Source organism: Equus caballus, chromosome 4 (genome assembly GCF_041296265.1).
Source record: "Equus caballus isolate H_3958 breed thoroughbred chromosome 4, TB-T2T, whole genome shotgun sequence".
Classification (NCBI taxonomy): Eukaryota; Metazoa; Chordata; class Mammalia; order Perissodactyla; family Equidae; genus Equus; species Equus caballus.
Window position 1 is genome coordinate 33,659,776 of NC_091687.1, and position 12,457 is coordinate 33,672,232.

At 35.0% G+C, this 12,457-nt stretch overlaps 1 protein-coding gene across 1 annotated transcript in view; it reads right to left on the minus strand.

Moving 5' to 3' along the window:
• SEMA3D (semaphorin 3D) overlaps positions 1 to 12,457 on the minus strand; it is a 188,297-nt gene that overhangs the window by 92,430 nt on the left and 83,410 nt on the right. Inside the window, exon 3 of the mRNA XM_023639099.2 lies at positions 10,752 to 10,912. Within this exon, the coding sequence (XP_023494867.1) occupies positions 10,752 to 10,912 (161 nt within the window). The remainder of the gene's footprint in view (positions 1 to 10,751; positions 10,913 to 12,457) is intronic.

Genomic DNA, 12,457 nt, shown 5'->3' on the forward strand with positions numbered 1-12,457 from the left:
GACAGGAGCACGGAAGGTAAAGCTTGCATAATTGAAACTGGCTGGGGTAGAGACTGTTACAGTTGGGAAGTTTAGCTCTCAAGTTTTGGGTCTGGTCTGCCCACAAGCTTCCTTCGTGAAGTCTTGGGTGAGAACTGTCTGTGTCTCTTCCTTTCCTTTTCTAGAATTCAGTTCAAAATTTCTTTTACATTAAGCCTTCTCCAGCAACCCTCTCTGAATTCTAATACACTCATGTTTATTGCATCCATCTGCCACTTTCTTTTTGCAAGTAAATTTAGCCTGGGACCTTTTCCTAACAGTAAAGATCAATGAAATGCATGAAATTAGAAGATGAATTCCACCTTCTGTAGCAGATGAGTACTACACCGCTCTTTAGCAGCTAATGCTGTTCTTTCAAATATTATCTTAGTATTATCCTTAAAATGGACTTGTTCTGCCTGGAATACACCTGACCTCCTCTGAATGGTCTCTTCTTATAAATAAGTGTCCACTTTAATACCGCCTCTGCAGGAAGGCCTTTTCTGAAGACCAAGCTAAAACAGTTTCCCAGGAATATCGCCAAATTTTTAAAAATAACGCAACACTAAATATTATCTTGTTTTCTTTTTTCTTCATCAAATCTTCTCAAAATTTTGTAAGGAATGAGGTCACAGCCTCCACTATCTTCTTAAACAAGTATTTAACTCATTGAAGCTTAGTGACCACTGGTCTGGAGTGACAAGCAACACTGCTTCTTCTTCCCACTCTCGTTAGCATCTGGTACAGTATCACACACATAATAAGCACTCAGTAATTATTGAAAAGTGATCCAGAGTTTCGCTTAAAATTGGAGACAGAGAAAGAGTTCTTGTCGGAGTTCTGGCAGGAGTCTGAGCAGTCTGAACAACATCCTGACAGTCCATTACAGTGAGCAGATGGGACCTGCACATCAGCACCCGGGTTGGGGAGCCAACACATCCATGAACTGGGCGATTGTTTTACCTCTGTGGTTACTAGACAGCATGTGTTCTGCAGGCAATAGGAAAAGATTAATCACCATGAAACTAAGCAGGGTGCCTTATACCAAAAGTTAATTTACTGGGATGTCCACATGGTTTCCAAGTGTTTATATTTTCTTAAATTCTAGTACTAACTAAGAATAAAAAGACTGGTAATTTTCTTTTATCAATAACTTGATTTTAAATGAGACGTTATTTATTCTGAGTCCTTCCCCCTAAATAATAGACTTACAGGGTAAAGCACTAGATGAAAATGTCTTATTCAGCCATGAAGTAAGTGAACAGAACTGGAGTCAGAAGGTCATTCTGATTTATAAAAGCATTTCTGCTTATACTCAATATAAAGCAAGTAAGTACAGAATCCTCATGTATGAAAACCCTCTTGTTTTAGACTTCTTTAATGAAAGGGAAATAACAAAGTGCTTTTTCATGCTATACAAAGAAGGGTGTTTAACTATTCCACTGAAAAGTATTATATTTAAAATTACAAACTCATTTAGCTTACTTATTCTTCTCTTATAAATGCTTAAAAATAGGGGCACAGTTTGATAAATTTCAAGTAATCTGACTAGTTTTCATAATCACATATCTAGCTTTCATGTTAAATAAGGAGAAAAATAATGTAAAAATTACATTATGATTGCCAGGTGGAAGAAAACAATCTGTCACATTTATAAATATCGAATTATCTTATTAACAATCTGATAAAAAAAAAAGAAAATTCAATCCTCTCAGAGTGTCCAAGTTCTAGCTTAAGTGTTTCATCTTTAAGTTTATCCAATGTTTCCCTTAAAATAATTCTGATTATTTTTGGGTAAACAACCAACAGAGTAAGATTCTTAAGCAAATGCAGGGACCTAAATTTTAGCAAGGTGAAATGAAATTGTTTCAGCTTATTCCATAAAAATACACAGTAATCTTAGGTAGGCTATGCAATGTATATATTGCTTTGGTGCATTGCTTTCTCATTTTAAAACCCATAGAAAAACTTCCTGTGTTACCCCCAAACACATTTAGTATATTTTACATTAAAAACAAATGTAAATTACTTTAAACAGAAAACTTATACTTCTTTTGTCTTCAATAACATAAATTTAGCTAACAGGTTGCTGTTGGGGCCCAGTTAAAGATCTTCACTTTTGATTAGCTAACATAGCAATTCTTTGAACATTTTATATACAATATATAATTTTGACACATATTAGTTTCAAGAGAAAAAAGAAATTTTAATTAATTAAATAAAAAGGAATAAAGAGGACCCAGGCCAGTGACATAGTGGTTAAGTTTGCATGCTCCACTTCAGCAGTCCGGGGTTTGCCTGTTTGGATCCTGGGCGCAGACCTACGCACCGCTTATCAAGCCATGCTGTGGCAGGTGTCCCACGTATAAACTAGAGGAAGATGGGCACAGATGTTAGCTCAGGGCCAGTCTTCCTCAGCAAAAAGAGGAGGATTGGCTGTAGTTAGTTCAGGGTTAATCTTTCTCAATTAAAAAAAAAGAATAGAAAAGGAATAAAGATGCCTATTATCATAAAACTACTTGAAAATTAATTTTGAAGATCATTTAAAAATGGATTGATTCATGTCCTATTCTCTCTTTTAGAGTGTTGGTTATAGCTTAGCTTTGCTGGAACCCAGCAGAAATAGTATGGAAAAGCATAGGAAACAAGATGTAAAATAGCAAATGTTTTGGTTGAGGTTATTAATATCCAAAAGGTAAGTAATATTAATAAGAATCTTAACATTCTCCATTTGGTTACCCATTTGATTCCAATATGTATACTTCAGGAATGATATAAATGAGCTCGCCTATTACATTTAGAGATAAAATAACATTCTTTTGAGAGCTCATTTTATGGCTTTGATAGTATACCAAGATATTAAAAGAGAAGTTTTAGCTGAGGAAAAATTCAAAATGAGATGTTAACTCAAGATGTAAAAATTTTCAAAGTAGGTGGCCAAGAATCATTTAGATGATTTCACCCATGTTCAAGTCATAAAATAGTTGGAAACTAGCTATTAGAAAGTGTTTTCCTTTCCCTTGAGAAGGATATTTCATCTGAGACAGTTTTATCATGGATCCTACAACCCTCAGGGTGAGGAGTAGGTGCCAGGGAAGGCTTTAATGGGACCTTGAGAAGCACTTGCTGTTGAACTTGCAAGCTGTGGGACATTGTAGACTAATGTCTAAAGGACCAGAGAGAGACGGACAAGCTGCAATGAAAACAGAGGCCAGGCTCAAAGGCTATATTGGCATCATCCTGAACTTCCAGAGTGTCCAGGAAAATACACGCGGTGGCTTCCCATGGAACAGATGGGAGCTGTGCTCACTCAAAAATGGGATGGCATGAGGTCACCTGACATCCTGTTCAAGAGGGTTGAGTGAAAAGACTTCGCAAATTAACACCTACCTGGCTGAATTGCAATTTGCCTCCGGATAAAGAATCAGAACATACTAGTCAGAAGAGAAATGCAGTCACCCTTATCCAGAAAACTGCAAGGGACAGAACTCCAGAAAGAGGAAATTCCAAAAACTCACAAAGCTGCCTATGAAAGAAAAGTCACTTTTAAGCGTCTGACAAGGCCAGGAAGATGAGAAGTGAGGTCCCTCTGACAATAACAGTAGAGTAGACACTTCTCTGAACTCCTCTCCTTTTCCCTCCTAATTTGACTCTAGAGGGTCATACACTGTGTTTAACAAGCTTAGAGAAGAGGAGGAACGCTAGGTAGAGACAAGAGAGAGGAAGCCTCTGAACATTTCCCTCCTTGGGAGCCCTCCCCCACATGGCATGCCCAGTGGGGACACATGTAGGGAGCAGAGGTTCAATTTTAAGTGAGGTTGGAAGTTTTATTACATTGAACTGGATCTTTTAATTGCTGGATACCAACTGTCTGTGTTACCTAAGAGTGATCTCACAAGCCATAGGACCTGCTGGAGTTTTGGAACGGGTCCAGGAAAAGAACTAGTCCCACAGAATAAGTTGAAAGCAATTACGGGAGGTAAAATAAAGTTGTTTACTACTACACTCCATGGTTGACATATCAGTTGCTGTTAGATGAGTAGGTAAAATAAATAATGATTTTGGTCTCAGAGTAAGTTTATTTCTCATTGGTCTACTTGTCTCTCTATAACCCACTTAAAAAGAGAGAGAAGAAAAAAGAAAGAAAACTAAGAAACAAATGCTTGCATAATATAGCTACAAAAGCAGCACTTTTAGTTTAATAAGTCATTCCCTTTGTGACCTGTTTGCTTACATGCTGGTTTAGAGACTCACTCCATCCATGCATGGTTTGAACTGCTTCCAAAATGAGTAACATTTTCAGGTGGAAGGATTCCAACAATTCATTAACTCAAAAGCCCAACTGAACAATATAACCAGAGAGTATTGGACATTTTTTTACTGTCAACTATGACTCCATTAAAACACGTGAGAGAGAAAGAGAGAGGGAGACACTTTCAGCTTGTATACATTACTCCCAAAGTTTACATAGAGAAGGCTCTGGATTTTATATGAATTATTGTTAGGGCTACTCAAGCCTGGCTGAGGTGGGGAATGTTCACTTGTAGTCAAAGTGACAGATGTCAGGTAGTTTAGAATCATTTGTTTAGAAACCATAGATCCTTAAACCATATTCTACAAATGTCAAACACTTTCATTATTATGATGCCTACACTGAACAGGTTTCTAAAGCATCACTTATAAATAAATGATAAATGGATATAAATGTCCATCTACAGTTGACTACCTTTCTCAAGGACTATTAAAATTCTTTTTTTATACACTACCTCTGACTCTAGAGATGGGATAGGATATTAAGGGCTGGGGAAGGAAAATCTTGTGTCCTTAATTTAAATTATGAGAAATATACACATGGAGTGCAGAAACGATTCTCTTCTACATTTCTCAATCGTTTTTTCCTCATCCTAACCAAACAAGGAAACAATAAACCTCAAGTTCCAAATCAAAATGCAAACTATTTAGAACTAACCAGTTAACAACAAGCCAAATTTTACCCATCCATCTTGAACTAGTTCAAATCCCATGCACAACATGTGATTTTCCCCCTCCCTGAATTCCTACAATATGCATGTCTCATTATTTCAGACATTTAGGGATTTTCTGACTTACCTTACAACTCATTTAACCGTGTTATGCCCTCTCCCCCTAACTAGGGCATAAGCAATGAGAAGACTTGAGCTTTGTCTTCTATTGCAATGTTCTTAGTGCCAAAAATAGACATTCAAATGAGTTTTTCATGAAAAAGTGAAAAATAAACACTGACTAATGTAAAAGGAGAAAAGAAAAAAATTATCCAAAATTCAGTCACCAAGAAGTATTCCAAGTTTTACTTCTACAAATGCATATAATTGGTTTCAACCTCAGAGACTGATAAAAGCAAATCAATCAAAGCAGCATTATTGCAGATATAATTCTGCTAGGAAATACATTCAATGATGCTTAAGTCATATTTAGTTACTTGATTTTTAAAAACTATGTTCTCTGTACATTAACTATTTAGTGGATGATGCTAAATACTATTACTACAGAATAACGGTATAATGTTGAATTTGGGTTAAACTGTAATCTACTCCCTCCTGACGTCACCCCTCAACAATCACCATATTGAAGGGAGAAAACTTACAGGAGATCAGCAAATTTGAAGAGATCTGAAGAGCCTAGATTTTATAAAGTTTAGATTTCATAAGCTTAGATTAAATAAAGAATGACAGAGAACTTTTACAGAGGCAAATGAACTCTTACATAAGCAAGAGAAGTATTTGCAAAGCTTAGCAGATTTTTCAATTTTTACCATGCGGAGTAGAGGAAAATAAATTATTTCAAGAATTTTTACTTGCAGTGAATACCTTCTAAGGCTATCTCTTGAAAGAAAAATAAATCCTTCCAGATAATTTCCTTGTAGAACTAGCTTATCTTTATAATTATCTCCAAATAGACAATATACACCTTTCTTTTTTGATTGGCTGAGAAAACTTTATGTTTGCCTCTGGTAACCTATGTTAATGAGAAAAAATCAGTCCCCTAAGTAAATTATTTTTTTCAGAAAGCTGGTTTTCTACTCCCTCTCTGTAAGTGCAGTGATCAATGTGATTGATTCCTGAACCCTTCTTCTACCTAAGGTAATTGATTGAGGTAAGCAAATCATAGTCACCCCAGCCCCCTGTCCAATCTAAAAACTAGACTTGACATGTTCCTGGCCAATGAGACGTGAGGGAGGGTTCTGTGAAACATTTCTGTGATCCTAAGAAAGAGACACAATAAGTGATTTGTCTTTTATCCCTTTATATTTCCTTGTCTGGATGTGACTCATGAAACTGTTGCAGCCATCTTCCTACCAACCTGAGGATAATGCCAACACCGAGAATGGCAGACAGAAGAGACAGAAAGAGCTGAGTCCTTGATATGATCCTTAAGCAGATGATATTACCACCTCTGTGGGCACCCAAACCCTGGAGATTATTCTTACTGTATAATATAATAATAATAATTTCCTTATTTTTTACCAGTCCAAGATAGGTGTCTTTTATTCTAAGCTGACAGCATATTAATTGATAAGAGTAATATATTGATCTCACATCCAAGAGAGGAAAAGATAACAAAATCAGCAATTCAAAAAACTTGAAGAAATCCATTATTTAGTGTTTATGTGTAAGACACTGTACTATCTGCTAAAGCAGAATCAGAAGTGCATGAAAAGTAGTCCTACCATTCAAGGAGTGTGTAATTTGCATGGAAGATATATTTACACAAATGAATAATGGTAATTTACTAGATAGGGCATCTGACATTGGTATTAAACACCAATGCGCCTTAGAAAACACAAAAAATAGTTATGTCTCCTAAGGACGAGAAAGCCTTGGAGAGCAAAAGGCAATAAAAGAGTAAAATTAGATAAGTGCCTTCAGAATTAGGAGTGAGATGAGCAAGAAAGTAAACGGCAATTTCAGAAAGCTTTAGCAAAGGCACAAAATTTGAAAGAAAATTATTTCGACAAGTTCTAGTAGGGCAGCTTCAGGAAAAGAATGAGAGAGAGAGAGAGAGAAGCAGAAAGTAAAGTGCAAGTGAGGGAACAATGAACAGTGGATAAAAATGAAACTAGAACTGGACACAGGGTGGAAATGGGTTGGGAAGAGCCTTCGAAGTCAACAGAAATCTGGAATTCGTTAAATTTCCTCGTAAATCAAGAACACCAGAAGTGTATAAACAGAGATGAAATGCGATCAGATGTTTATTTTTTTTAAGAGATAACACTGATGGTCATGGTGAATGAAACAGATATGGAAAAAATGGAGATTCTCTTTTATAAGATAAACCCAGTTGAATAATAGTATTATGACTTATGCTAGAGGAAACTATTGAAATGTTTGCCACCTTATCAGGCTGGACTGTCAGCTGAAGCTTTTGTGGGAACTGCATCACAGTTCTCCCTTTGTCTGATACAACTTCCCTAGCGACCCTCTCACATGAGTTGACCCCAAGCATAAGAACACTATCTTACAAACATCCTGTAAACTATTCTTCATCTCATAGTTGGCTTCTGAGGGAATTCAACCTACAATACAACTGTCAGGAGAGGTAATTACAGTTCTAGATCCTGTCCTTCCCTCGGAATGTGTTCACTTCAGGCTGGTTCTAATTGCTCCATTTGGTCTAGTGTTGGGGAAAGAGAATGTCGAAACAATGTCCACATCTGTCCCAGACCTGTCCCGGAGATGAATCCACAGGGTATTCCCTAACTGAAGAGAGGCCTTACGGGCCAACTTCGGAAAAGCCTACTTAAATTGTGAGGTATCACATCCCCATGAGGTGCTTATACTTGCCCTTTAGTCTATTAAGTCTCTCTAGAAATACAGACTATAGAAACAGTCCTTCCTCTTAAAAAAAAAAAAGATCAGAATCTTATCCCTCTTATCCAAATGTCAGAGAGTTAAAACAAAACAAAACAAATCAGCTCAGTCTACTTAATTTTTATATTCTAGAGATTAGAAATGCCCTGAAAGGTCTAATTTTGACTTTCTTCCTCTACAGTTAATACTCATCAAAGTCTATTGAGCATATACCTGCACCATTCATTGTACTAGACTCAAAATCTAGTCTAAACGGACTAAAAATAATAAGAAGGGTATTACCAAATATTTATTAATGATTTAGTTTTGTAAATGATTTTCCTATAATTTCTGGTGATTCCACACTAAAGGCCTGCAGCAAATATGAAATGGTCATGGCTATTTCTCAATAGGCATAGCTTTGTATAAAAACTTCAAGTAAACATATATCCTAAATTTTGATACTTCACTAGAATATTTTCAATAAATTTTTTAAAAATTTTCCAGAGGAGAAAATTCCCAATCAGTCACTCATAACTCAGTTATGTGTTGTACATTGCTTTAACTCTAAAGAGTACAAAGGACATGCTTCAGCCCCCCAGAGTCCCAACATGTGTAGTTTCTTCCACAGAAGAGTTTGGATTTTTGCCGAAGGGCGTTGAGCCAGTGCAAACCACGTAGGTCTGAATACTGCTAAAATACTAAATCTTGACACTTACTTGCCACTATAGAGTACCTTTTAGCACTGGAGTGAGTTATATAAATTTTAAATGCAGATACCTACATAAACATAAATTCTTACCTTTGCATACATAACACCTTTATGAATTTCATAGTTTATAAAGATAAAGAAAAATCATCTAGGCAGCAAAAATCACAGTACAGGCTCTAATTTTATAGTGTGTTCAAATAACGGTTTATTTCACTAACATCATAAGGGAAAGTAAAATTTCATAACATTTATTTTATTAAATATTAGCACATTTAAGCATGGAATATGGCCAAAGAGAGATTTGCTTAAAATAGTCACAGAAGGAAGTTACGCTATCAGAATTTATTTTAAGCAATGATCTAATACACTTGGTTCAGATAAATGGACTTTTTCTTCCAACGCCTGAAGGCAGAAACAACACAAGAACAAATTCCCTTAAAAGTATGAACTGCTTTTTGCTACTGTACTAAAACAGATATATTTCGAAAAATGCTTTGTTAGCCATGTATCTCTTAAAGCAAAAGTGCAAAGCTGACAAAGATTTTCTTTGCCCTCTTTCATAAAAATAGTCATCCCCTGCTAAGATATTTACTGATGATTGAGACATTAGTTGATAACATCAATAGACTCTCCTAGGAGTAGGAGCACTTTTTAAGAAATTCCTAAGGAAAAAATACACCCTTAAGAATAAATGGAACAGGGCTAGAATGGCAGAATGGAGGGTAAGCTTTTCAAATTCTAGCACATAATCAACTGCTTATTTCACCTTACTGTAAACAATATCCAGACAATAGAATAATTATAATTTCTTTCAAATAAGATAACTTTATAAGCTTGTAAGTATTTTGGGGATTTAACACAAGTCGAGAACAACCACTGGCAATATTTTAGCTCTGATTCCTTCTTCTGGGAACACAGACTACATGAAATGCAAGTATATACATTTGCATTCAAAGATTATTTCTTATGAGGTCTGAAGACTCATAAGAAACAACTACTTTTCTTTTGGTGAACTTTAGTGAAAAATGTGTGGAAGAACTACTTCAAACTTACATGACTAAAAAGCAAAAACCATTGTTTCTAATGAAGGTGTAATTAGGCAATATTAACACATATGGAGATAAATATTTTGCCTATGTAGACTAAAGCCCTGAGTGCTGATAATATTCAAATAACTTAGCAACTGATATTTAGTTATTAAAGGCATCTCAAAATTAGAAGGTTAAGTTAAAGTGGTCATTGTAGATGAACGCTATGTGGAAGCTTCAAGGTCCTAATAGGATCTAGAAACAACTCTTTTTGAATGGGAAGAAGCATCTACTAATTGAATATTGGGAACTATTGACCTAAAACCTTGCAATGGCTCCTAGTATTTCTTTGGCAATACTTCTGAAAAAGAAGAAAAAGAAAACCCAATTAAAGATGCCTAATAGATGCAGAATATGTCATCTATTATGTCTTCTTATCAGTCATTCAATCCCTTCTAGTCTTGGCACTCATCTTGCTTGCATAGATATTGATATTTGCTGAAGAACTAGCTAAGAATAATTGACAAGGCCTAAGGTGTGGCACCCTTTCCCTTGGGTATTGTGGTCCTAGTTGAAAATGTAGGCTACAGCAGGAGTTGCTTTTTGTGTTTTGAATAACTAGTATATATTTCCTTCTAGTAGTAAGATTATGAGCCCACGGTTGGGACATCATTAATCTTCACTATCTGAGTGTGACTGGGCCATAGGAGAAACCTGTTCAGATATAAAATGAGAGTGTGGAGAAAACAGCGCAATGTTAAAATGCTACCATAGTCACACTATCAATTGACAGTATGTTTGTTAATTGAAAGTTAATAAAAATTTTAATTTTACAATAATTGTTACAGATATAAATGTTAAGCCTTGATGAATACTTCATTTCCCAGCTCTTCAATTCAAAACTTTGCATTTCTATGGAGTAATATAGTATCCATTTATTTTTCATGACTTTAATTCATGTTTTCAAAAGTTTTAGTATTATACTCATTCACTCTTAACAAAGAACATGTATATGTACTTTAATCCATAAAAATCCAAAACATGTCAGAGGCAATATGTTCTTTCAATATTTTTTTGACATGTATTTGACATTGAGTCACTTAACACAAAAGAGAAGGGTATAGATGAAATAAATGCATCCAGTCAACTATATATAAATAAACTGACCTTCTTAAAATTTTTGTTTAAGTCAACCAGACTGAGCAGGAAGATGTGGTCCTTGGCTCCCAGAAGCAGCCTGCCCCTCTCCTCATCTAACAGAATAGTTTGGAAATCCAGTCCTTCTGATGAACCCAAAAAGGGAATACAGCTATTTGAAAGTAGCAAGTCTATGGGAAAATGAAAGAAAAAATTCTTAATAAGCAAAATATTTATTTGCCTCAACACATACATTGTCTTACTATGTAAATACATATATACAGCATGAAAACTCCAATTAGATATATGCATATAATATACAGTTTTTAGCACATTCTCATTTAGAAATACACATAATTTATCATATTTGTGGATACAATATTTATCTTACATATGAACAAATGAATGATATTAAAATAAATATAAAATGTTAATTCAAAAGCAAATAAATGCAAAATATTTCACAACCTGTATTCATCATAAAGTTATAAATTAAAGCATCTACCTATGGTAATACTTTCAAACTGATTAAATTAATCAATATATGCAAAATAAGCATCAAACCAAGTGTGTGATAAATCTCATAGCATTTCTTCCCCTCCTACTTTTGATAGTGTTTAGACTGATGCCCTTGTTTGGAGGATTACACTGTGCTTACTTCATATATTCAGGAAGATGTAGACAAAGAGGCTGAAGCCAAGAAAATGGATTCTGAAAGAGATATGATCCTGAACCAGTAATAGAATCAGAACTGTGAAGTGGGAAGGGACCCTGAAAATCAATTAATGCAAATTCATGATTTTACAAAGGAAGTTACTTAATTCCAGCAAGGTGAAGTCACATGCCCTAAAGTCACAAAAGCATGTGGTGGCAGAGCTGATAATATAACCTTAGTCCCAGTCTCCCCTTCTCTTTGACACTTGTCTGTAGATGCTAATTCTTTGTTTCATTTATAACTATGACATGGACGGACTCCTATTTAAATTTAGGTCTGGGTTTACAGGAACCCATATCTTTTCAACAGATTTTATCCCAAGTACTTATCATACTCTCTCATTTCTACAACCCTAGAGTAATAAATACCAATAAGGTAATAATATCACTCATCATGTATTAAAGTCCACTGTATGTTACCAGACTTTGAAATTAAATCATTATTTTCAAGCAATTCATTATTAATTGATGAGAAAGATAAAAAGAGATAATGTCTCAGAAACAGGCATCAAGAAACTTCTAAAACGTATCCTGGCGGTTTTCAACCTCTGTAAAATGGATATTTGAGTCCCTTAAATTTAAAGCCTATATATTCCATCCATCAAGTGTGAACTATATTATTATTTCATATTTTTGAAAATTCCTTTCACTCTTTTTTCTAACTTACAATGGTTAAACATTATTTCCCTTAGTAACTTACACAGATTTTTGTCTTAGTTTTGACAAACCAAAAGGCTGTACGCTGAAAAAGACAGAATACTATCTGTCTTTGAGAGTACTATCTCAAATGAGTGTGGCTTTACTAAACATAAATGTCTTATTAATATTTATGAATCATGCCTTATGTACATAAGATGGAAGTCTGAACTCTATACTAATTATTTTTCTATTAAGCTAAACATAATTTTAATAGTTTTTCAGACCAGAGACAGAATGGAATAATAGATTTTAGCATCTCCCAATGCAGTAAGCCTATTTTTGCAGGGCTAATATCCAATAAACATTCCATACTGGTTTTAAAG